At 39.3% G+C, this 26,961-nt stretch overlaps 1 protein-coding gene across 7 annotated transcripts in view; it reads left to right on the top strand.

Annotated features, from left to right (window-relative positions):
• LYN (LYN proto-oncogene, Src family tyrosine kinase) overlaps positions 1-26,961 on the top strand; it is a 50,853-nt gene that overhangs the window by 12,312 nt on the left and 11,580 nt on the right. For 3 of the 7 annotated variants that reach the window (XM_074818963.1, XM_074819011.1, XM_074819002.1), the window contains exons 2-10: positions 8,482-8,555; positions 9,792-9,840; positions 9,933-10,038; positions 10,357-10,455; positions 10,569-10,672; positions 12,147-12,296; positions 13,575-13,727; positions 17,982-18,164; positions 19,088-19,164. In XM_074818963.1, the coding sequence (XP_074675064.1) occupies positions 8,487-8,555; positions 9,792-9,840; positions 9,933-10,038; positions 10,357-10,455; positions 10,569-10,672; positions 12,147-12,296; positions 13,575-13,727; positions 17,982-18,164; positions 19,088-19,164 (990 nt within the window). In that variant the 5' untranslated portion in view covers positions 8,482-8,486. Of the gene's footprint in view, positions 1-3,649; positions 3,887-8,481; positions 8,619-9,791; positions 9,841-9,932; positions 10,039-10,356; positions 10,456-10,568; positions 10,673-12,146; positions 12,297-13,574; positions 13,728-17,981; positions 18,165-19,087; positions 19,165-26,961 lie in introns of those variants that run through there. The other 4 variants (XM_074818952.1, XM_074818982.1, XM_074818991.1 and 1 more) reach the window with 2 other exon arrangements.

Genomic DNA, 26,961 nt, shown 5'->3' with positions numbered 1-26,961 from the left:
GTGGAAGAAGGGGTGTCGAGCATGTCAATGACAACAGTAGTCAGCTTGGTAAGGAGTTCAGGAAAGGTTTCTGCCAGCCCAGGGTGGTTAGTTGGACTGAGATATTTGTGTACTAACGTCAGGAATCTGAGCTCTGAAGAGGAGAAGCAGAAATACTGGTGCAGGGCTTAAAACTGAATGTTGCAGAGGAAGTAGAAATGTGACAGATTTATAACTGTAATAGAAATGCAAGTGTTGGAGAGCATGAAGGTGATAGGGTGATACTTTCTGTAACTGATATAGGAAAACCATAAAAAATAATCTGAGATAGCACGGACAAAGTAGAATTTGTCTTGGTTGCAATTGCTAAGGAAGGAACTGTGAAAGAAGCTGAATGGGGTAGTGGTGCCTGTCTGCTGCACTTCCCCAAACTCTTGGCAAGACCATTCTGTTGCCTGATGTTACATTAGCATTACATTGAGACTTTCTTTTTTAATACTTTCATTTGCAATGAAAAAACAGGAGTCCCCTTGTGATATTAGGAGGCATTAGAAACACACATGTGGCTGAGAATATCATGCAGAAAGAATGGTCTGGCAAAATAACAGGGAGAAATTTAATATCAGGGTGTAAGGTAATGCCACTGGAGATATGAAAGTCTGCTGTGACAACAGTTTATCATTATGAAAAATGAGACAAACTTGGATGTCTTAATGGATCACAATGTGATTATAACAGGCTCGTGTGATGAAAGTGTGAAAATAATAAATTAATTCCTGGAATTTATTGGGTGATGTATTTCTGTAGATGGAAGAAATATTAACACTATTTGCTGAAAGACATTGCTGAAAGTCATCTTGGAACACCTGACCAACTCAGTTCAAGGAGTTCAAACTGAAACAGATGTGAAGCAGGGCTCCTAGGATAACCAGTGGAAATGGAAAAGACTGGGAGCGCTTGGTCTTTAAAGCCTAGAAAAGAGACTGAAAGAGATGTGACTTCTTTCTAATCGCCTGAGACAATGAAGGACTAAATGCCGTTATTGTCCCCAAAGCTGCTTAAGACTGGGAATTACAGGATGGCTTTTAAGCCAAGTGGAGTGGGGTTCTGAAACCTTGCAGCAATAATATTTTGCTCTTCCCCACCACCCCCCATTAACCTCTCTAAAAATGGATCATGGCAAACTCGCTTCTGAGCATGTACGATGTGATTGTGCTGCTCAGAACAGGTCTGCCTTTCCCGGAAGGTAATTTTTAGTCCTGTGCTCTAATCATGGGTGATAAACTAGATAGCTCTGTTATCTTGCTATGCTAGAAGTGCACCCCTGGAAATTTGAGTTTTTGACTTAAATGAAGATAAGTTTGAGGGAATCTCACAGTAACATGCTTGTTGCATACTTTTCCACTGCAGTAACGTTTGGGTTTTGATGTTTACACTGGGCATTAACTTGTTTCTCTTCTTCACCTCTTCATATAGATATGTATGTCAAAATATTATTTTAGCTTTGTCTCACCTTTTCCCAAAAAAAGATTGAAGCAGCTCAAGAATTCCCCAAATTTTTTCCTTTTTAAAAAATGCTGTCAGCTGGACTACTGCTTCTGACATCACAGGAACAACAGGAGTCTACACAGGGCAAGTCTGTCACAGTTAAACACTGAGTAGCTTTAGGCTATCCACGCTCCTTTTTATATGCATTGCAGGGAGAACATGGTGATTTGTGCCCGTGTGTGTGTATCATATAAGGGATAAATTCAGTTTGGGAGACAGAGAGATGACGTAATCTGGATGTATAGAAACAAGCTAAATATAAAAAGAAATTAAATTACATGAGGTGAGGAGTGTCTGAGACATACATAATCGTTTTCAGCAGAAAGGCAAGGGAAGAACAAACTGCTTAAGTTCCCCTAGTGCGTCTCCAGTGCAAAAGCAAGATATAGGAAGTGAAACAAGCCCAAGATGAAAGCTGACCCAGGATTTCTGTGTTTGCAAAAGTCTAGTTTGATGAAAGTTATCAGGCAGTCAAGTTCTTACCAGGCAGTGAAATTTGAATGTGTGTATATATATAATATATATTTTTAAACATATTTTGGGTTGACATAGTGCTTAGGGATATGGTGTAGTTAGGAACTGTCAGTGTTAGGTTAATGGTTGGACTAGATGATCTTCAAGGTCTTTTCCAGTCTAGATGATTCTGTGATTCTATGTATACATCTTTTATATTTTTTAATCTATATATATATGTGATGAATTTCAGGTATAAGACCAAGGCTGAACAAAACCACAACTGATCATTTTTGAGACAGGCAAGGAATAGGAATCCAATTCTGTTCAGTTGCTCTCCAGTTTAATTCTTTCACATTACTCCCAACCACAGATAATTTACTTTTGCCACTCTTATTATCACTCCAGTCTAGTAGCACATCTTCATTGGCACAAATATGTATAGAGCAGTGCTGATGAGGCTTTTCTGAGCTCTACCACCTTAAATTAAACTCCTCGTATGTGTTCCTTGGAGGTTGTTTTGCCATTCTGCACCATGTGATGATGGGTTGTAAATGAACCCAGGTTCCCCCCCGCCCCTCAGAGATGGTCCTCTTCATAGTCCCAATAACAGAGGTGTAGAAGATGGTTTGCAACACTCAGGTACAACAGATGATGTGGAAACGGATCAACATAGAGTGAAAGTCAGCAATAAAGGTTAAGATAAATTAATTCCTTAAATTTAAGATTTTTCGCATTTTTTTTTTTTTTCATGGAATGGGAAACTTGAGCAGTTGATTGAAATGATGTAGAAAGTTGGATGGGGTACTGAGAAAGCATGTGTTTGTGTCCTTGGGCAGAGTGGGCTTACTATTCTTCCTCCCCAGCAGTTTTAGATCTAAGTTGATCACTCTGAGTTTGTTTTTCATGACACTTCTGCCTTGACCTTAAGGGTAATACAGAGAAGTCTCGCATTGTCAATTATTCAGGAGATCTGATGAAGGCATCACTATGTTACCTCTGGCTTTATAACTTGTGAAGTAGCAGCAAACCAGCTGGCATTAAAGGCCAGAATGAAATGTCTAAAACAGAGGAGGGAAGAGATATTCTTTTCAATTTTTGAAAGAGGTGTTAAAAAATAAAATTATTTACCGCTCTGCTCTCTAAGGTGGTTTAAAGCTCCAGGTTTAAAACCAGTTGGGTTTTTTTATATATAGGTGTAAACAATTGCTTCCTGCTCTTTGGTTCAGAAGCTTAAATATAGAGCAATGTTCAAGACTCAGAATAATTTGGGGATCTTGATTTTTTTTTACTTTTTTTCCTTTATATTTCTTAATGCACTATCTCTCTCTTATTTGTACTGCTAAGGAACATCTTTTATATATATGCATAAGAAATATTTGTGGCTTAAATGAAGAGTTTACTGCTTATAAACCTCGTAATTGAACACAGATTTATTTTTATATATGTACCTGTTAAAATACATATGTATATGTTAAAAACCTAAGCTGCCCACAGAACTGGTGTTTATATACATGATTACTGACCTTTTGAACCACAGATATTTATTTGATAAAATAGAGTTGCTTGTATACTCACTGTTGTAGTTCGAATTCTTTTAGAAGTTACTTTATTATTGGAAAAGCCAAAATATAATCTGTTTTAGTTGTTTTTCAAAAGTTTGAATCTTCTGCAAAGATTAAAATGAAGCCACCCTAAACTGTTGAAAAATCTGTGAGGATTTGAAAATCATTTTCATGAAGACATGACTTCAATCAAGAAAAGCCCAGACATGTCAGATGGATTTTTAGGAAATGTTCCTAATGTGTGCCGTAAATATTGGATCTAACAGAATCACAAAGAGGAGAATAGTTGTGACCATAAGCAAAATGAAAAATGAGACTGGCTTTGTAAATGATGCAAAAGGGTAAGTGCTGGGAGGAAGTGAAACCTCAAATGCTGCTGATGGTGGATGGACAGGTGATGGTCACACGAAATTTTCTTGCAGTAGGAAGTATTGTGGCTTTAGACACGTTACTCTGCTGGTAATGTAGCAAAAGGCAGGTAAAACAATAGTATTTAGGGGATAGACAGCAGCTTTTAACCCTGGAAAAATGTTGCGCTAGTTTCCGATTCCCACCCCCCCAATCCATTTTGGAATTAAAGACCCGAGTGCTGCTGCAGCAAGACGAAACAGGGGATTTGGAGAGAAAATTCAAGGCAAATGCCTCTGTAGACATCAAAATCGGTGTCTGTGGAACAACCTGCTGCAGAGGCTCTGTGTGGTGGTTCTTATGGATACCCTTGTGGCTTATTGAAGGGTGCCTGAATTTAGATTCTTGTCACCATGCTGCAGATGTTAACTCAACTACCTGTCTTTACCTTTTAGCTATGAAATAAAATATGCGCTTTGTTAAAAGAGAAGATGTTACATTTTTAGATGTTTGTTTATAAATTTAGTGGCTATGTTATATAGAGTTTCTTTTAATTAAATGTTTTTCTTTCATGTCTAGAGGTGTGGACAGGACAATAAATAAAAAGAGCGGATGAAAAGTAGTGTTTCCTGTATTGCAAAACTGTTGGAATGGGAAACCTCTGAGTAGGGACAGACAGCATTTCTTCTGATTTATTTTTATTTTATTTATTTTTATTTATTTTATTATTTTTATGTCTGATGAACAATAACATAGTTTCATTTGTAACAGTGCTGCACTCTCTGGATTGCTCTTTGCTTACCATATTCTATTTTCCTTTATGTCTCTGCAAAACACTTCCTTGATGCTCCTTGTGATACAGCAACGGAGCTATGCAAATAAACATTTTACACTGGCTGAAATATTTTATTTATGCATGAATGAATTTCCCCCCTTCAGATTTTCCTTATGACTACTGTATAAACTAAGAGAGAAACATTTTGTATTTCAAAGCTTCTTTTCTGTATGGGTAATTTGCTAAGGTCGAACGTTTGTGAAGTTAACTTTGGTAATGATATAGCATTTTATATTTTGAAATCCATTACAATGCGTGTTGATTGAAACTCTCCTGTCAGTGCCTGCTCTTTATACTGGCCCTATGAATATTTGCTTTGATACCACTCTCAAAATCCTGGGAAAGACCTGCGTCAGATTTCAGTAAAAATGTATAATATTATGCTGGAAATAAATACGTCTGGCATTGCAGATGAACTGAGCAGTCACTGAGCCAAAGCTTTTGAAACCAAACCAGTTACATTTGTTTTGGGCATAGGACTGATCTTATGGAATTTTAAATGTGCAGTCCAGAACCCAGTGCACACAGCTTTGCAGAGGGTTAGCACGTACAGAAATAGAAGAGTTTGTGTCCTTTGAAGAGTTCAAAAATCAAAAGAACATGTGCTCATTGATCTGGTTTCTGCTGTTTAAAAACTATTTTTCAACTTTATTTATGCTTTGTCTCCATTGTCTGCCTATACTTGTTTAGAAATAACATAAGGTTGGAAAATTAAATATTAAATTATATATCATACGCTTAACTATAATATTAAGTGCTAAATATTCATTTTATGATATTGCATATTTTTCATATGTTTCTTTTGCGAGATTTAAGAGGCTTGTTTCATAAAGAGGTTAAAAGTCTCAGGATGTGTCTACGTTAGCATTTTAGTTAGATCGGGATCAAACTCCTGAAGCAGTTGCCCCCACTTGCTAGGCTATAGCTCACGTTGTGGATCAGAGTTGGAGTACAAGGACAGGACTGCTTTAGGAAGTTACAGTGTGGGGCTTACCTTTAGGTAAACCCTTGCTGTGGTCTTGCTCCTACTGAATGTTCAATCCTTGAGTCTGTTCTGGAGTGAACGGAGCAATAAGCCCCCCTAAAACAGGTATGGGCTTCAGCACCAACTGTTGGGGCTGTTTGCTAATGTAGACCTAGCTAAGTCCTGTGAGGACCATGGGCTTTCACCTCCATGAGGAAATAAACAAAAACAAGTGGCTCTTGATGAGGCTCAGGATCTTCTTCTCTTTGTTTGGTGCCATCGCATACTGTATTTGTGTGATTTCACACAACATTGAGTAGACTTCTGTGGGATTACAGAGCACCTGCATATTGGCACTGATCTGTTGTTGTTACTGTCACGAACAAATGCTGACCTTGAGTTTACCAGCACAACCTCACAGCAGGCTTAAGTTACAGCTGTTCACGTGCTTTAAGCTGCAGAAAAAAATGAGTAAATATGCTTTTCTCTGAGTTTGCACTGGCACTGGACAAGCTGCAGTCTCTAAAGATATCTTCAGCTTTCTTATACCGATAGGGAAAGGGATTTTTGGCTGACAACTTAGATCAAATTACCTTATGTCCTCCACTTTAGCTGTTTGTTCTGTAGAAGCAGAACTATTCAAGAGCAAAAAGGTTAGCACTTAGGTGGCTGAGTACTTGATCTTGCAGATACAGCAGGTAATTAAACACTGGGCTTCCTGATGTCTAGAGTGAATGTACAAACACCAGCCTGCCTGTGGGTGTACAGAAATTTCCTGTGAACCATTAACTACAGAACAAGAGTTATCTATATATCCACAATTGTAAATAAATAAAATTTTTAAAAAATCCTTCTCAGTATTTCAGTACAACTAGTATGTAACCCATATAGAGCTGAGAATTGGGAAAAATCTCCCAATGGGTGTTTTCAGAAACTAAAGCATTAAAGATGTTTGCTTCTAAGGGCTGAAGGTGCCCCACAGTGCCTTCAGACAAGTATGAGAACACTTAAATATTGACACACAAGGAGAGGAAACTGTATTCTCTGCCTCTGTGGGATGATGATGCCTGGTCAGTGCCCATTGATTTTCTGTATGATTCCTTTTCATTTCAAGAGAAGATGAGAAGGGGAGCAATGAGTTCTCATGCTGTTTTTAAACCAGTATCACAGTTCACTGCATCAGTACTGAAATCTTATGGACACCCAAAATCTGTTGGCAATCGGTGACAGATAATTTGCAGAAATGGTAGGAGAGGATGTACCCTCCTCTCATGTTTAAGAGAAAACATTCAGCCCATGGATAGGATAGTGCATCTGCTTCCTCAGTAGCAGGATGGGAGATTAAAGGAAGGCAATGTGGGAAACTGAGACCTGCCATGTGGAGCGCTTGTGACCTTGGTTTATTGTTATAGTCAGTTAGGATTATGGTTATTATCAGTATTGTAACAAAAGTACAAGTCTTAATATGAACCCAGACCAATCTGGCTAATTTTCCTACTTGCAGAGTAGGGTGTATAAGGCACCATCCTATTGAAACAGTTGTGTCTGCAACTGAATGCCTCTGCTACTTTAACTGTTTACTATGATGACCTTTTCCATCCTAAGATGAAGGTAAAAGTGAGATGTAGTGTAGAGCGTTACAATCTGTTTTAGCTTCTCCAGCTGTGTTTCAGTCAGTGCTGGTTTACTTGAGCCCATATATGCACTGAGCTCTTATTTTAGGTTTTACATTGTTCTTCAAAGAACTGGCTTTAAAGATTAATTAGGGCAGGGGGGGAGTGAAAGTGTGTGCCTGCAAGGGAAAATGTGACTGTGAACTTAGCATTAGAGCACTGACCTGAAAGGAGGGAGAGAGGAAGGAAGGAGAGGTTTGAAAAGCATTCATAGTGGATTCTTTGAAGAGTAAGTATAATTACTCTCCTCTGAGGGAGGAATATAGAGATAATGTATATATGCTTGCTGAAGTACTATGTAATTACATCATGGGATTAGCAGTCAGGTTCCAGTCATGTAGATGCTAACAGCTGTATCACATCTGATTTAGCATGACTACACATCCTGAGAGAAGAATTATCCTTCTAAATTTTATTGAAGAAGAAATACTCGCATGGTGATTTGCTGTCACTGATAACACACATTGGCTATTTTAGACCGCTGTAACAGGCCTGTTTGAACAAGGAGATTCATTACTGAAGGTCACAGTAGCAGCATATCTGCCATGGAGCTGGGACTGCACAAGTCATCAGCCTCATGCGAGACAGGGATTTGAATCAAATGGAGCTCCCTGCTAGACTGGCATACGCAAAATGAGGTGGGGAGATACAGGCATTGCTAAGTCCGGCTGCAGTTCTCATCAGTTGGACTGGAATTTTTTTCCTACATCCTCCAAAGCAGCCTTTTCTCTAAAACATACAGAAATAAGTTGTCACTACAGTAATTATAATTTTTTTATATCTATTCTGAAGCTCACAGAGTATCAGAAAGATATAAGGGGTTTTGGTGGGGGAAGGCAGATTGGGGAGAAAAGATGATAAATCTGAAAACGTTGAAATGGTAAATAACTATTTTGAAATATTTACTTCATCTGTGGATTGAGACAAGAAGTCATTTCTTTCATTTGCAGCAGAAAAGAGCTTTCAGCATGTGTTCCTAACCTTCAGTTGTTCTCCCTGTGAACTATTGTGTATGAAAAGGAAGCACATTTTTGATGCGTAGCCCAGATGATTGCATGGGAAACGGCTTGGTATATGGCTAAATGTTTTTGTTTAATACCTTTTTTATTCCAACAGGAAATATGGGATGTATAAAATCAAAAAGGAAAGAGAATCTGCATGGAGATGGTCTAGATTTGAAGAATCAACCAGTACGTAAAACTGAACGAACTATTTATGTGAGGGATCCAACGTCCAATAAACAGCAAAGGCCAGTAAGTAGATAGTCTCAGGGGAGAATTCCAGTAGCAAGATCAAAGCATGACTGGCATAACTTAAATTTCAATTCAAAGCACATGCATGAAGAAATTCAAATTATCATTAGTCCACAACTGGGATTTTAGGGTTGTGCAGTTCACCCTCAACGAATAAGTACTTAAAGAAATAAAAAATGGCAGTTTGTTACTTAATTACTTTATGTTTGTCGTAGTTTTCTGCAAGAAAACTAATTCTTTACAATGCTGGATCTAGATATAGCTATGTCTGTAGAAGGATGCTGGGTGACTTTAGAAAACCTGAAGCAGTTTAGAACTGGTTTTAATAGCTATAGGATCCAGGTGTTGATTATGTAATTTAAAAAGGAATCACGAGCGATTCTTTACCAGCTCTACTCAGGTTTCCTTTTACCCACTGAAGGCCACTACTCAACCTTGCATGAGGTGCGTAGGCGAGGACAGGAGGGCAGCGGAGGGTGCAGTGGCAAAGGGAGCAGCACTGTGCTGCAGGAGGAACAGGCTAATGGCAGGTCCACGTGTGCTGCCTGGCATTAGAAAGGAAGGGTCCTGTCGGGTACCAAGTGGGTTTGCTGTTTTGCAGATTGACTGGTACCTTTTCTCCCTTTGCTCTCTACCATGCTGAGGAAACCATATTTCCTGACTGCCTTTATTGAGGGGCCATGCTCTCTGCGGGTGTGAATGACACCCTTCTCTCCCCTCTCACCAGCTGACTCAGTGTGCTCTCGGTCAATGCACAAACATCACAAACTACCATTTTGGGGTGTTTTTAATTACTCTTTTTTTTCTTGCACAATCTTAGCAACGTAAGCATGCTTGTCATTCTTGAGCACGACAGCTACATATTAGTAACTGTCCTGTTAAAGTGCCCTGCTTAAAGCCTCTTCAGCAGAAGTCACAAAGCTGTGAACTTCCTCCCTACAGCTTGTGTCACACCTTCCTGAGGTCTGAGCCGCTCAATTCAAGGTCTAGTGGGGACTTACTATATTTTTATGTTGTAATTCATTTTTGAAGAATGGTGGGAAAAGACGGGAGCATTTCCTTTTAATTTAAGATACATAAGATGATACCAAAGCAACTGAATAGTATGTAATTGTACTGTAAGATTGTAACAGAGATCTAAAACTGCTTAATTAAAGAGATATTTTATTGTAGGCAAATCCAGAAGCACAGCTCTTACCAGGACAGAGGTTTGTCAGTGAAGGTACGTTTTCATAGGAATCTTACTGCTGTGTGCTATGCCCATGTCAGTCTGCAAAATAATGTGAATGTGCCTTTGGTTTTCTACCTTTGCAGAAACAGAGGAGCATGGAGTCATTGTGGTAGCTTTATATCCCTATGATGGCATTCATGAAGAGGACTTGTCCTTCAAAAAAGGAGAAAAATTGAAAGTTATTGAGGAGTAAGTATGACAGTACTGATTGTATTGTAGTTTTTCTTTGGACTCATCTAATGCCCTTTACAATTTTTTGATATCCTACTCATAATATGTGTATTAATGTTAAGAGAGCTTCCTTATATATGAAAATACAAATGTGCCCTTGGTAACAGTGACCAAACATTGATCCAACGGAGCCAATGTCTTCTCAGGGGGCTTGAGTTCAGAGAAAAGATGATGCTTCTCTCTCCAGCATGGGCAAAGCTCTCGGCACAGTAGAACACAAACAACACTTTATCATTTTCCTTTCCTGTGAATACTATTGTTGTTTCTGTTTTTCAGGCTGGGAGAATGGTGGAGAGCAAAATCTCTCACAACGAGGAAGGAAGGCTTCATTCCCAGCAACTACGTAGCAAAAGTAGACACCCTGGAAACAGAAGAGTAAGTTCTCCCAGGCTCTAAATACTGGCAAACTACTTCTTCACTCACCCTGGTGGTGTATCCTTTGTGGGTGGGGCATAGAAATGGTTCTAACTCTTTGAAATACTTTTCAGATGGTTCTTCAAAGACATAACCCGAAAAGATGCTGAAAGACAACTCCTGGCTCCTGGAAATAGTCCTGGAGCTTTCCTTATCAGAGAAAGTGAAACATTAAAAGGTAGGCTTTGGGGTGGGTTACTTTGGAATTGATAGTAGAGTTAAAAACATACAGTCTGCCTTCACAAAAATTGGCATCAGGTGGCACTGGGTGTCGAGTAGTCACAGTGTGTTGTATTGTGTGAACTTTCTGCAGTTCTGTAGGAGTGAGAAGGATGAGAAAATCACCAGGAAAAGAGAGAAGAGACTTACAGGTTAACACCCAAAGTTGAGATAGGGAAAAAAAAAGTGTGTGTGTGATTACACTGACAAGAAGCAGGAATGAATGAAGTGAGAGGTCTTTTCTCTTAACATTTGTGATTCCTTTATTGAAGGACACTTTTCACTGTAAATAGTAGTAGATGCTGCATTTTATATTCTTCCATTATTCGATCTGTATCCATTGCTACAAGTCTTAAAATGTAGTTAGTGCATAATGAGGGTTCACACTTCTGCAGTTCTGTAGTGTGATTTTTTTCAAAAAGCTTTTTGGTAGATCTTTGTGCTGTAGATGGAGTTCTTTGTACTGAAAAGCTTAGTGAGGTCTCCAGACTCTTCGGCTGGGACTTTGAGAAGAGTGTCAGAGGTTCTGCCCCAGCGTCTGGACTCTTGACAGCAGCCTGACTGGATACTCCAACTGGATACTCTAACACTGCATCCTCCAGAGGAAGATGTATGAATCCCTTCAGCAGATCATATGTCTGTCCTCTCCACTGGGTAGCTTTTGTGGCCCTAACAGTGCAGATTCTTGATTAGCTAGCTTTCTGTAATGGGCCTGTATCTGTGCTCTCAAATGAAGACTCCTAAATTCAACATAAGCTGCTGAGACAAGGTAGCACCAAAATGTTTCTTTCTAGTCCCTTCTGTCACTGGATGTGTGGGGGGGGAGAGAGAAGGGAGTGAGGTGGTTTCTTATCCTTTGAAAATGGATGAGAATTGTATGAGTAGAAGAAATGAAGAGCTCTGTAGTTAAGGGTAGATGCTCTGCTGCCCTATCTTAAATCCCAGTTGAGGTTAGGCTCCCTAGGACTAACAGATCTGCTCTCCCTCCTGTAAGCCTCAAGCCATCTCCAAACTATCCTTTTGCTGATTGGCCCATGACATCCAGCGTGTTCCTTTTCTGAAATGCTGATCACCAAATTTCAGCTTCTGCCTGAGGAGTGTGACAGCCCTGGCCTTGCTTTCCCAGCCGGCTCCACTCAAGCTGGGGGTACTTTCTGCAGAAGTGGGTGTTGCACATGTTGTTGCCAGAATTGTGGAACTCTTGAGTTTGTTGAATAAAATTGAAAAAGAAAGTGTGACTGTAAGCATTTTAGTGACTAGTTCAGGACCGCCTATTGGCTAACTTCCTCCTGTTGATTGCAAAATGCTTTTTGAGGAAATAAGGGAGTAAAAAGAAAAACAGACAAAAGATGATTTTGTTAGGCTCAACTGTATATGCATGGACACTGCTGACTTTTGCTATCTGTTAATGACCCTTCTTTCTTGATCCACAGGGAGCTATTCTCTCTCCATAAGAGACTATGATCCACAGCATGGTGATGTTATTAAGCACTACAAAATTAGGAGTCTAGACAATGGAGGATTTTACATCTCTCCAAGAATAACTTTTCCCAACATCAATGATATGATCAAACATTATCAAAGTAAGTTAAATCGGTTAGTGAATTACTTAATAGAATACAGCCATTATTTCCTGTGAAGGAAAATAAACGCTTTCTTGTTTTGTTTCAAACCTTTTCATCTTTTTTTTATTTGTTTCCTAAATAACACAGGCATGCACGTTATCAAAGACAAAGTAAAACTGGTTGGAACCCAAGTAACCTTATCATAATCAGATGTAATGCTGCTTGCTCTGTGGCATACCACTGTGAAATAAAGAATAACTTTATAAAACACCTCATCAAAGTTATGATGATGTGAAACTACAATAAGAATTGACTGCATTGTAAATAAATAAATTCTGTATTTGACAGTAAATTTGTATTCACAATTAGCAGAAATACATATAGACTTGTGAATGTCTTCTTGCGGTGTTGAGTGTGGAATTGTTTTTATTTTTCTCATAAAATTATTTGTTTATTTGTTTATTTACTATGAAAGACATTTTGAAGGAAGTAAAAGTCCATTGACTTCAAAGAAAAAAGAGCCCACCCACACAGAATGTATGCATTTATTATTTTAAAAAGGGGGATGGAGAGGAAGGGACAAGTTTCTACCTATGTTTTAGCTATGAGAGTGACTTTCCATTCTGCATAACCTCCTGGTGAACAGCTCCAAAATATATTTTTAAGTCTCATATCTGGGAAGACAAAGATGAAAAGTGTAGGACAGAAAATCACACAGTGATTTTTGAAAGCCACACTGAGGACTTGGCCATGAGATTTCTCTGAGTTGTTAGACATGTGTGGTAATTCTTTGGCACAGCTGGAAATCCTGAGAATTATTCTACATTTGTATTAAAGTTGTAGCTGGTCAGTGTCTGGAGAAAAAAAATGGTGACCTACTTATGCTTGCATGCACATGTGTCTGAAGCAATGTTACAAGAAAATTTAATGACAAATTTGGAATACAGGTTCCAAGCCTGACTCTAGTGTGCATCTTCATCAACATGCTGTCAGTAAACAGATCTTATATTTTATTTAGTTGATATGAATTGTACTAAATAACCTTAATAAGCTGATGGTAACCAGATGCATATGATGCTTCTATTTTAAATTTGTCTCTGAATACTGAATTTCAGTTCAGAGGTGCTTAAAGTTATGTAAAAGCACCAGAACAGTTACATTTTCATCAGAACACCCGATTATTTTGAAAATTACTTTAGGCTGGTTAGTGCACACCTCTAAGTAAGTAAGTAAGGACTTGTCTCAAGTCCTGAGGCACAGAAGTGTAACGTATTTTGTTTTTCCTTTGAAAACCAGAGCAATCAGATGGCTTATGCAGAAAGTTGGAAAAAGCTTGTATTAGTCCCAAGCCTCAAAAACCATGGGATAAAGATGCATGGGAAATCCCACGGGAATCAATTAAATTAGTGAAGAAACTTGGAGCTGGTCAGTTTGGAGAAGTCTGGATGGGTAAGTTTATTCCTTTGGAAAGAGTTTTTAAATCTGTTGAAAGAAGTGTAATTTCAGAGTCATTCGGAATAATAGTGGGCATGAACCTGGTCTGATATACTTGTAAAACAGCACAGTCAGGCCCAGAATGTACCTTCTCTTGAGGCGAGAGGATTTGCAAGGGGGAAGATATCTGATATCACAGAACAAATCCTTTGGTGTCTTTTAAAGGGAAAAAAAAATTGTGAGTAAGCACTGTAATTTAGAGGGTTGAAGACAACAGGGGTTTTTCTGGTTGTGTTTTGTGGGGGAAGTAGAAGGTTATAGTAAGATGTGACTCCTGATTCTCAAAATCAGTGGGTGTCTGACACTGAAATACTGTGAAAGATTTTGTGGCAGAAGGTAATCACCTACTTAAAAAGGTAGATCATTTTGGGAACTGATTACTTTTGCACATACACACACAAAGGCATAAAGCTTAAAAGAGTGTTTCTGGTTCAAGATGTTTCTTCTTGTGTCATTATTTTAGCATCTAAATTGGGTCTAACCTCTGCATCTGAATTGCTGCACTGTGAGAAAAATTAATGTACTGTGAAAGTGATCGCTGTGTTTCCTCTTCTCTGCTTTCTTTCTGAAGCGAGAGAAGCTGATTTGCATGGCACAGGTCCTCTCAAATCAGGAGCGTAGTTAGTCTTAGAACCAAGGAAGTTCAAGCTGGAACAGCTGTGCCATGCACGGTATCAACAAACACCGTCTATTGTAATGATCAACCAGGGGCACCAAGAGTTATGTGGAGGTACTGAGGATAACCTAGATGTTTCACTTCCTTCTCATATGGAACAAAATTATTTTTCAGTCATAGTGTGAATTAGAGGAGAAATATTATTCCATGGTTTAATTACTAAATAAATTTCTTCTTGATGAAAGGTACTTAAAATTGTGGTTTCAGAGGGAATAGTGTCCCATTCAGAGGAACTGGGCTCCCCAGTAAAGACAGATGCAGAGCTACTGGAGAGAGTCCAGCAAAGGGCCACAAAGATGATGAAGGGACTGGAGCATCTCTCCTGTGAGGAAAGGCTGAGGGAGCTGGGACTGCTCAGCCTGGAGAAGAGAAGGCCCAGGGGATCTCATCAATGTATGAAAATACTTGAAGGGAGAGTGCAGAGGACAGAGCCAGGCTCCTTTCAGTGGTGCCCAGTGACAGGACCAGAGTCAATGGGCACAAACTGAAACACAGGAGGTTCCCTCTGAACATCAGGAAACACTTTTTCACTGGGTGAGTGACCAAGCACTGGCACGGGTTGCCCTGAGGGGTTGATGGGGTCTCCATCCCTGGAGATATTCAAAAGCCAACTGGACACAGTCCTGGACAGCTGGCTCTAGGTGGCCCTGCTTGATCAGGGGAGTTGGACCAGATGCCCTTTGGAGGTCCCTTCCAACCTCAACCATTCTGTGATTCTGTGATACACGGGAAGGTAAAGATAACGCTATTACTGCAGTGTGAAGATACACCAGCTTATCTTTTATAGGCTTTTCTTTTTAGTTTGTCCATAAGTACGCTTTGGGCTTCCAAGTTGACATCTTCCTCTTGCACATTATGGAGGGAATTAGCTTATGTTATGGGAGGACAAAGAAAACCCTAGGAACAAAAAGCAGACCACAAATCCCTCAGGCACTCATCTATGCTCCTGTGTCACCTGTGCAGAGTATCCTGGTCACTTACAAAGTGGGCAGGTGAATCTCCTCCAACTCTGAAGAGTTTCTTTTACACAGAGAAAACTTGCTATAAAGGACCATCAATTTTCTAGTTTTGTCTATCACTGCGAGTGCATTTAATTTCTTTCTTCATTACAGCTATGTGTAATTTTATACGTTTTATACTTTCTGGTTTTAGGCTACCAAGTTAGTTTGTGTGTGTGTTTTGGGCACTAACTGTGCTGACATGGTAGATGAAAACACCGTGACAGAATTGTGTTCTCATTTTATGCACTGCACCATGGGAATGGTTAGAAAGCTGCAGCCTGTGCTTTCTGCCTTCACATTTAATGGGCTGTATGGAGATGAGCTAGAGATGAAGCTACTGTTGCATTCCTCTGCTCTTCAGCTGAGTGACGGCTGTAGCTGGTGAAGCAGAAGTGATGTGCTGACATGCAATAGGATGCAGAGAAGCTGCTATTGCTCAGTTTCTTCCCCAGTAACTCCTGCAAATGTAACCACCTGAGATATTATCTGGCTTCTAACGGTGTCATAGCTCAAACAGGTTTTTCCCAGTATACCCCTCCAGGGAATTACTGTGAAAGCAGGGGAAGGAGAAAGCTGCATCTTGCAGGCTTGTTCACAAAGTTGTTCAACTTCAATCCTGGAGATCTGGTCAGAAACGGTAGGCTCAACCTCATTATTGTCTGTTATAAATCCATATCACAGCTTGGCCTGATTAAGCCCATGCAAGAATCTGGAGGCAACCTGGCTGTCCAAGATACTACTTTGTCAAAATAATCATAATCGACTCCAAAATAAATACCTGAAACACAAACAATTTTTGGAGGATTCTATTCTAACATGTAGAGAACAACATGGCGCTCTGTGTAAGACATCATCACATTCCTCAAACTTGCGTAGTGTTGCTTGCATCACTTTTAGTTTTTAACAAAAGTCTAAACTGCAGAAAGACTTGCTTCCTGCCATGGTATGAAAGGCTTTTTGACCATGGAGTTCAGTGTATCTGGACACCTTCTTTAGTGATGTGATGAACCAGAGTAGCACTGCAAGAGCAGGGTCTATGTTTTATGCATTTTTTGTTCCTAGTGTGCACTGATATGATGTGCGCCATAATGCTCTGTGGTATTAATAATCCATGAGGAGAATTCTCAAGCAGGGCTAAGAGAAAAGTTAACAAGCCAAATGGAGCCATTATAGTGTATTTTATTAATGAGACACATTTTGCTTGCATCTCAGGTGTAAAAGATTCTCTCATTTGGTATATTGTTGTTATGCTTTGACCTGACCGTGGTTGGAAAAATATATTTAATAATCATGGAGGTGAATAATTTGTGATAGACATAGTGGCTTTTCTCAGGTGATGATCCTTCATTAAGAAAGGTGATGGAAGACACAGTGGTTAGAGCAATCACTTAAGATCTGGAAATTAGTTCCTTGCTTTGCCAATGATTTCTTATGTTAAGATGATAAATAGTATAAGGAAATTGTGGACTCCAATTTAGAGGCGTATCCATTGTGGTAATACTGTCTGGACTGTTGCTGAATAAGGAAATGAGGCTATTTCATTGAGTCATGAAAGTTTTACCTCTTCCGAGAAATATTTTTGCAGTGTTGAAATGGGTATGGTGGAGGTCACAAGCCTGGAATCTGATATTACTGAAGCATTCTGTAAATCTGAAATGTTAGGAAGAAGTTGTATTTATATTCCTCTCTTTCTCTGTGTCTTCTTTTTCAAATTAAATGACTTCACAAGATAAACTTTAGGATCAGTACTTGGAACTCCATTGGTTTTTTTAAACGTAATTTTAACATTTATTTAATGTTTGGAAAACATTAAAGCAGAAAATAATTCATTGCTTTTCTCTTTACTGGTAGTCTCTTTTTATATAATTAAAATATTACATTAGAAGGTTTGATAAACAGAGACGTGAAACGGGCACAGTCTATTCCACTCTTGGCATGGACTACATGATAAGAAGTTATCATGTTTTAAATCTTGTTCTGAATGCCACAGTATTGCAGTCCTGGCAGCGTCTCTTTGCTGATCATGAGGATGCTCATTCCATTGCACTTTCCTGTAATGCTCCGTTTTGAGCACTGAGGACTACAGAAAGGATTATAAGCATGAGACTAGCATGCATAAAATGGCTATAATCATGGTATTTAAAGACGCTCCAGAATCTTGCAAGCAATCTGTGAACTCTATTAGATTCTGAGACACTTTACGTGGACATTCATTAAAACATCTCTTGACTGCATATTTTATGGGCTACTTGTAAATGTAAACTTTATATGAAGATAATTTGCTTTTTTAATTATTTTTTTCAGATAAATCATTTCTAAAAATAGAGAAAGGATTATTGTTCACTGCAGTTTTGTATCAGTTGCAAAATAAAAAGGAATTCTAGCATAAATATTTGTGCTACATCTGGCACTTGCTCTCAGGCTCTTAGCTATTACTGGAATCCAATCTCACCTGCTTTACAAATTCCAACTAGTCGGGGTGCTGTGTGGCACAGTGACTTCAAGTGCACTGATTGTATTCCCTCCTTTTAGGTTACTATCATAATAGTACAAAAGTGGCTGTGAAGACTCTGAAGCCTGGAACGATGTCTGTGCAAGCCTTTCTGGAGGAAGCCAACCTCATGAAAACACTTCAGCATGATAAGCTCGTTAGGCTTTATGCTGTAGTGACCAAAGAAGAACCTATTTATATTATAACAGAATTCATGGCTAAAGGTGAGAACATTGGATCTGCAAGCAATGTTTTAGTAAATTCTTCTGCTTCTCATAAGTCAGTCCCCTTTCTTTAAAAAGGAAGGAATAAAAAAAGGCAAACTTGAGATTTTAGCATTTTTCTTTTGAATGCTCTGATATAAAGTGAAGGAACACCTATCCTAGAGGAGGGCTGAGGCTTTAATTTTATGATTTATTGCTGCATTTGTGAAATAAACTTTTTTTACAGTTTTCTTAAATGTAGCATTTTTAATTGTTTCAGATACAGAACATAACCCCCAAAATAGCTCTGGTTCCTTTGGGCTGCCTACCTAACTTTTGTGTCTGGTGTCATAACAAGCCAATTAAAACAAACCTTAGAAATTGCCTTATGTGCCCCCTGAAGTGATAAATACATGTGTAGCAAGGTGAGTGATGAGTGGTCCTGCAAGGATGACTGCACTACTAGAAAAGGACATTTATTAGAGCATTGCTACACAAAATAAGTGAGATTTCCTTCTCAGATTGTCTTGGGTGGTAGCTTTTCTGGGTTTATTCTGTTTTCAAGCAATTCTGCTTGAATAACTTCATAATGAATAATAACTTCTTATGAATAACTTCATAAACAAGTGTTGAGCCACTTATTATTTTTGACTTGGAAAGGAGATGTATGATTCTCCTAGACAGCTTTTCTGATAGCCTGTTGACTAGGGTACTTCTCAAACTCAACACTACTGAACTAAGGTATGGTCTGAACTAAGGTATGGGAGTTTTCTACACCTAGGAAAATGACAAAACTTGGATGCCTGACATGCTGACTTGGATGTTACTGTTGTTAAATCATGTAAAGAGACTGCCTTACTGTATGATCCAGAAAACTGGGGACCTGGCATGACCTTTATTTTGGTAATAAACTACACTGACTTAATCTTTCTCTGTTGTAACAGGAAGTCTGCTGGATTTTCTGAAGAGTGATGAAGGAAGTAAATTGTTGCTTCCAAAGCTAATTGACTTCTCTGCTCAGGTAAATTTTAAGAAATTGCTCAAAATTAATGGGGTTTATGGTCTGAAACTCATGCTGGTCAACTTTATCCTAGTTTTTTTTGCGTTAAAAAATAATTTAACTTTCAAATAAGTTTTGGTCTGAGTAAATAATGTTACTTGAGGGAATAGATATAAGTGGTTTCAAAGGGAATATGTGAAGTTAGGCTTAACTCAGATACTGATGATGACCTGCTTAGATGGCTGTGGTACACAGCCACCTTCCTTTGTGGAAAGGCTGCTTTCAATTCAAATGGCTGTGAGTTGGAATTGTAAGTACAAGTTTGTGAGTTTGTTCTTATGAGATTCCTTCAGTGTTGTTTTTTACTTCTTAAGTTAGGTCAATTGGTCAAACTTCTCTTAACCTCAAGGGGTTATTGTTGGTTTCAAATTCTTATATAAATTCCTGTGTAATAAATGAAATCTAATTAAATTAGATTTCAGGTATTAGTATGTGATTTATGAACTGAAATGATTGTTTCAAAATATACAAGTTATCCCATGTCATAAACAAAATCTGTAGAGAGGGACCCCAAAGTGATTTGTGTGTCAAAGCCTGGATCAGAGGTGCCCAGAGCCCCGTGTTTTGCCTCAGACAGTTACCAGCATTAGATGTTCAGGGAAGCATATAGAAAACAGAGTAAAAATTGTGCTTTTGCAAGTCATAAATCATGTTAATAATAGGTAATGAAGGCATTTCTGATAGGTTATTGTTTCACCAACCTTTCAGGGTTTTCAGTGTGCATTAGAATTTGCAGGCTGTTGTACTCTATTAAACTAACTTGTTACAATTCATGAGGAAAGACAAGAAAGCCTTAAAAAGGTGTAATAAAACATAAGTGATTTATACCAAAAATTCACTATAAGAATATCAGATAACTGTTTTATGTAACTATTGCTATATAAATAAATATAAGATTAGATATTAGGAAACATTGCTTTACTGAGAGGGTGGTCAAACACCCGCAACAGGCTTCCTAGAGAAATGGTCGATGCCCCAAGCCTATCAGTGTTTAAGAGGCATTTGGACAATGCCCTTAATCACATGCTTTAACTTTTGGTTAAGGTGGCCTGAAATGGTCAAGCATTTGGACTAGATGATCATTGTAGGTCCTTTCCAATTGGAACTATTCTATGGTATATTACATATCACATCGTTATATGGGTGTTCAATATATCAAATATAGATTTTTTTTTTTATGTAGCACAGATTCAGTGAAGGAGCTCTTTTTGCTATAATTGTTGGTCCAGTGAGGCTATAAGCTTTCCAAGTTTTCTCAACTCTTTGGGTAACTTGTCCTTGAGAATCTAGTGGGGCAAAAGCTTTGTAGATATGAAAACCTGTTGGATCCCAGGTCATGGTCTGGAGAGATGAATAACAGTGGGTAGAAAAAAAAGTAGCTTTGAAAATAGTGCATAAAATTCAAGGGAGAGAAGAACATCTGTGATCAGTGATATGAAAGGAGACCCAGGATGTGGAGAGGAAAGCACATGTGGTTTTATAGCAGACTTTTTTTATTGGAGTTAGGGATGTTGTGTTCATTTTAAATGAATATTTTGTTTTCAGAAATTTAAGGCTTAAAAAGCTCAATGAGCTAGAGAGCGACTACAACTGCAAAGGCTAGTGTACAACTTGGGTAAATCACTTCTAAGATCACAGGGGGTCAGCTATTGTCATTTACAAGGCTTGAAGGTTGGGTCACTTGAAGTGGACGTCATTTGTCACCCTGATCTGACAGCAACCTCTCAGAGCCAGTTCCTGCACTTCGTCTCAGAGGCCAGGACCTTGTGTGGCACAGGTGATACGTGAAGTCCCTCTCTTCACATAGGATGTAGACTATCAGCAGAAATTCCTGAGACCGAGCCATGCACTGGTTGCAGAGTCTCCTTAAAGGGATGCTCAGGAAGGCCTCTCTGAGGATTTCTAGTTGCAGTCCAAACAAAACTTTGGAACAGAGATACTGGGATTTTTCTTATGGAAAGAATTTGTAGGTTTTTTTGAGCACATTTGTAAAGAGCCCTTAATACCACTGGGTAATAACATGACTGTGTGGAATAGACTTGCAGGCTGTGTGTGGTTCTCAGACCGGAGATTTCACTCTGACCAGCACAGATGTTCCACTGGTCTTCTCTAACGCTGACAGTCTGAATGTTAATTGATGGGTCTTTAGGGCAAAAGACTCAAACTCTGTTGGCCTACTGCAAAGGTAATGGTAATTTTACTGCAGACCTGTGAATCACAGTTTTCCAGAATGTAGGCTGTATATAAAGGAGAACATAAGATGTGTCTAGTATTTTCGGTATGACTGTGTTTTGTACAAATGGAACACTAATTTATTCTTACAGCAGTGGTGTTAACCTCTCTGTACAGCCTAAGGGGAAAGAAATTTGGAGAGCTATGTTAAAAAAAAAAAAAAAAAAAGCATGGAAGGAAGCTCATGGTGAACTACTTAAATAAGATAAGGCATATTTTCTGCCTTGGTGGACACACACTTGAGCTCTTCATGACTGTGTAATCACACCATTCTGGCAAGGCATTTTACAAGACTATCCCAGTTTCTCAGAAAGATTGAAAATGCAGGAAATGGTAGCCGAGGATTGGCTTACTTTTCCCCTCATACATCAGCGATGTTGCACAAGGCTGACCTATTCCCAACCATGCTATACAGCTGGCTTGCTCACATCCACATGTCTGCACAAAAGACATCTGTTGCAACAAAAATCGCTGAAAGAACCTGACCCATTGCAGAAGGGTACGTTACCAATGGACTTGCGATACAGCAGGAAGACAATGGGCAAGAAGTGGTTCCACTTAGTATGTCACCTTTATGCAGAGGAATGGCCTTTGCCACCTTCCAATGGCCTTGTCAGATAAGGAGGGACTGGGAATGGGAGAAAGGGATGGGAGGATGCAGTCTCTGTGACTATCAGATAGCTGAAAAATGTAGTGCAGGTAGTTGAACTCACAGATGAAGGTGATTTTCCAAGTGGCATTGAAGAGCACTGTGGGTTGGTGTTTCCATTGCCAGACTGCTGTTAGTGCTCCACTCACAGACTTTGTAAGGCCTTTGCCTCGAATAGTCTTGAAAGAAATCTTCATTTACATGGGGTTAAACGTTCTGATTTTGCAAAAAGAAAGGTAAGGACTGCTCCCCTAGGTGAAACAAACACCTTTTAAAAAGATAGCATTTTGCAAGCATGTAATCAAATATACTCCTCCTCTGCTACACTGATTTTCCTGTTTTGTTAGTTTAACATCCACCCTCACTGACTGCTGTTTTTGACAGCGATAGCTGAGTACTGGCAACAGACTTTTTAATAGGGCCTGTAGCAATAGGACAAGGGGTAATGTTTTTAAACTAAAAGAGGGTAGATTCAGATAGATTCTAGATATAAGGAAGAAATATTTTGCCAAGAGGGTGATGAAACACTGGAACGGGTTGCCCAGGGAAGCTGTGGGTGCCCCACCCCTGGAAATATTTGAGGTCAGGTTGTACAGGGCTCTGAGAAACCTGATCTAGTGGAAGGTGTCCTTGCTCATTGCAGGGGGGGTTGGACTAGGTGACCTATAAAGGTCCCTTCCAACCCAAACCATTCTATGATTCTGTGATTCTATTTAGTTACACTTACATCTAGTGACTACTTTAGTATACAGCTGTGGATTCAGGATTTTTATGGTTTTTTTGCTGTACTAACAATCACAATTTATAAAATTAGGCTTGTGGAAAATATGGCAAGAAAATGCTTGCTAGGAAGGTGATCCAACTGACTTTCTAAAGCAGTCTGCACTCTGAAAGAGCTGAAGTTTCTCTTTTGTGTTTTAATTAGTGCATATGAGTAGGGGCTGGGGAAATGTAGTGTTAGCTATGCTCTGGCAAAGATGATTTTGACCGCTAGAGATGAGTGCTAGAAGTCTCTGAAAGGAGTGTGTTTTAAAGCAAGCTGATTTTTGCAAATGTCTCTTCAAGCACATACTACCTGTTTTAGTACAGAGCAGAGCTGTGGCATCTCTCATAGAAGTCAGCAGACTTGTCAGTATGTCAGACATGCCAGAAACAGCTCACAGAGGAGGCAAAATCATGCTTCCCTGCCTGCGTGACCGCTGCTGATGTGTGGGTGCATGGCAACCTCATCGGCTGGTCTCGCAGCTGCCGTGCGTCTGGCGGGCATTAGCTGACACAGTTGACAAGCAGTTCCCTTTCCTGGGGTTTCTGCCTGTCCGCTTCGGGAACCCAAAGGTGCTGTTAGCTGTTGGTTCCCGGTTACGAGTTGGAGTGTAAATTAATTTCATTGCTTTATCCATAAGCTACACTGCCAAATCCTGCTAACGCCAAAAGAGTCCATGTGCAGACTGCCTGTCTTCCCCTTGGTTATCGACAGGCAACAGCCTGGCCCCTTGAGCACTAAAAGTGATTGGCTAACTGGATTTTACCAGTTAGTTTTTGTCTTGCCCCAGAGGTAGTTTACCCAAAGAGTTCCTGATTCTTTATTTCACAATTCTTGAAATCGTACTCGCTTCTGTTTTATGAGATCTGCTGAAAACTTACAACGCAAATTCAGTGAACCTTTTGCATGTGTAAACTCTTCCTGCTTCTTATGCAAATCTGTTATCTACTGTGTAGCACACACATGCGTGGTAGCTGTGATTAGGAAAATGGTATCAGTTGTTACTGAATGTACCCCGTCGTACCTTTCAAACTAGTCAAAGCTTTGTCATAAAACCAGTCTTTCTTCTTTCCCGTCCAGTGCTGATACTTTCATTAATTCTTCTATGATCAACAACTTCACTGGCAACTCTTCTTTCTACCTTCTAAGGCCACAGTGCCATTAAAATAATAATAAACTTAGAATAAAATTGAGATTTTTTGATGCAGTGTTTTAATCCCTCTCTCCCCTCTCTTTTAAGAAGCAGGAAGAGGGGAAACTCTCTTTTAAGAAGAGAGGGGAAAGTCCTAAATCAGAATTAATTTTAACTCTTATTTGGCATTGGGAGATTTCCACTGCAGTTTTGCCATATTCCTTTTCAGTTTTTTTTCATTTTTAACGATACCCTCTAATGTTCCAGTGCATAATTATATATGTTAATTTAATAATCTTTTACCTGTGGGTCTGCTTTGACTACATAGCTGCTTGACTGGAGCAAGAGCAAGAATATGTTTTTGCAGCCTTTCCTGACTTCATCTTTAGGATAAGCACTGCTGCAAACTGAAAATTGGTATTACACTGATACATCACTTGAAGATTAAAATGTGACTATTTTGCAGCAGATACAAAGGGTCTACACCCACTTCATAGACAGAGAGTCATATGACTCAAGATTAACTCTTTTTGAAAACTCCGTGATAAAGAAGTGTATTTTATTTTATTATGCATCTGGACATTATTTAAAGGAACATGGTTTTGATTAATCTCAGACCAAAGACAATCTTGTCCATATCAATAACATGTGTTTGCTTCAAACCTTTCAAACCTGCAGACTGTTTTTAGTGAGACTCTTCCCTAGGAACTGAGAATTACCAAATTTAAGGCAGTGTAAACCTCAGGATACACTCCATTATTTCCTCTGCATAAAATTCACCAGGAGGATGCTCCCTCCCACCCTAAGTCCTCTGAACTAATTTCCAGTCTGGTTTTCTGGCTGCTTACCTGCTTTGGCAGGAGCATCCCACCGAGCCGTGGGCCTGAGAAGCCCAGGTGGGCAGCTGAGAGCAGCTCTGAGGCCACTGCCCCCCACCCGCCGAGCAAAGGACAAGGGATGTGGCCAGGGTGTCCTGTTCACGGCTGGACCCTCAGGGGCAGCATTCCAGCCCATGTGACCCCAGGGAGCGGGCGCAGTGGTTCAGCTTCGCTTGTCTCACAGGCAGCAGCAATACAGAGGGAATTTCAAAGCTGCCTTTATTCACAAATCCCTGCCTTCTACTGCCTGCAGTTTCACGTGTAGTTTTATAGCACGGATCCTTCAAAAAGTCACATCTGTCAATGTAAAGGGAAATCTTTTATAAGTATACCTAAACCATCTCTAAGTAATCATTTCTACATGATTTTGGTTTAAAATAGGGCAAGAAAGGATTGGAGAGGTTCTTAGTCTAGTTGTTTGTCAATATTTTGGAAATTGTAGGTCACACCCTTTTGTTTTTTTCCTGGAGTTTACTTCATTTGTAAACAAATAAAGGCTCAACTTTACTGATTCATCATTTATATTTTTTCCCCATTTTGCTTGCCTGCTTTGCAGGCGAGTGAGAATGTGTGAGTTTGGATTTACTGACAGTTTTCAGGTGTCTCATAAACCCCTCATATCCACTTAAACTGTCCTAACCCAGTTCTTTCCTTTTTCCATCCTGCATTGTTACCCCTTTGTCATTCATGTTAAGCAAGGCAGGCATTTAAAAACTTTTCTGTAGCATTTGTATGTAGTCTTCTCCATCTGTTTAATGTGAATGTTTTCCTTGGTCTTGTCCTTTTACTAATGCACCCCTACTTATACTTACTATTTGTAGTACTTGGGGGGGGGGGGGGGGGGGGCTCTTCTGATATTTTTCATATTGGGGTATTTTTTTATATTTTGGAATCTGACTTTATAATTTTTTGATGTTTCTGATCATGTACGATTTGGTCAAATTTTTCTTATCAGGTACTGTCTTCATGATAAGTGTGATTTACCTTTGCACATACTGTTTTTCTGATGGTGTGGTTGTTCCTGAGACTTTTTTCCCCCATGAGGTTGCACCTGTCAGCCCTCCAGGTTGTTTAACACTTGCTTTCCTGATTAAAAAAACCCTTCATATTTGCCATTCCCTTTCATTTTCATTCCACTCTGTTTCATGATCACTGTTATTTAGTTTTGCTTCTCAACATGATATAATATGTTCTCAGCATGATGTAAAAACATCCTATCAAGCTGACATTAAGCAAACCCATCTGGCCTCTTTAGTATTCCACATTTTTACATACAGCCTAGAAATGCACAAGCAGAATCCATTACACGTGTTGCCATAACCCCCTCTCTGCCTTGCAAACTATGTGTGAAACATGGCTTATTTGAAACAACTCTTGCAAAAGAGAATCACAGACCTTGGAATGGAAGCTGAAATCAAACATGTCTTTGAGTTGAAAAACAGAGGCTATGAAGGAATCCAGAAGTCCTCTGGTTTTGTAGCAAAAAAAAGGCAAAACAAAACAAAAGCTGAGTTTCACCTTCTGAAAAAAAAGAGGAGCACAGAACTGCCCATTCCTCTACAAGCTGTTTAACATCAGCTGTGATGTTTCACCAAGGAAGTCTGTGAATTGTGACCAAGTGCTTTTGCTTTTCAGATGGTGTAGTTCTGTGACAGTAGAGTGTCCTCTCCTGAAATGCTGTCTTATTAGGTTCTCACCTCCCTGCTTCAAAGTCCTTTGCTGCTTTTGCTGCTTTCTCCAAACTCCTTCAGAAGCTACAAAAAATGAGTCAGAAAGTAGGGAACGCGTGTTTTCAAAGCAACATGCTCCATGCTTTTGTTACCATTTTCTTTCAGGATTTTGAAAGAGTTTTATACCTATTTGTGAAAAGACCCACAAGTGTTCCAGAATGTTAAGTATTTACCCTGTTTTACAGGTACAAAGAGCAGAAACAGAGAGGAAAGAGCACTGCCAGCTGAAATCACTCCCCAAATGGGTGACGGAGCAGTCTGCAGAACTGTAGCTCCGAGTCATTCATTTATTGAGTGACTTCTAGCTGAAGCTAATTTACCGTACAGAGGCTGTCATGTGGAGTGATTTATTTCTTCCAGAAAACTTTTCCTCC

Source organism: Strix aluco, chromosome 1 (assembly GCF_031877795.1).
Source record: "Strix aluco isolate bStrAlu1 chromosome 1, bStrAlu1.hap1, whole genome shotgun sequence".
In the NCBI taxonomy this organism is placed as follows: domain Eukaryota; kingdom Metazoa; phylum Chordata; class Aves; order Strigiformes; family Strigidae; genus Strix; species Strix aluco.
Note: the sequence above shows the minus strand (reverse complement) of the source record. Positions and strands in the feature narration are given on the sequence as shown.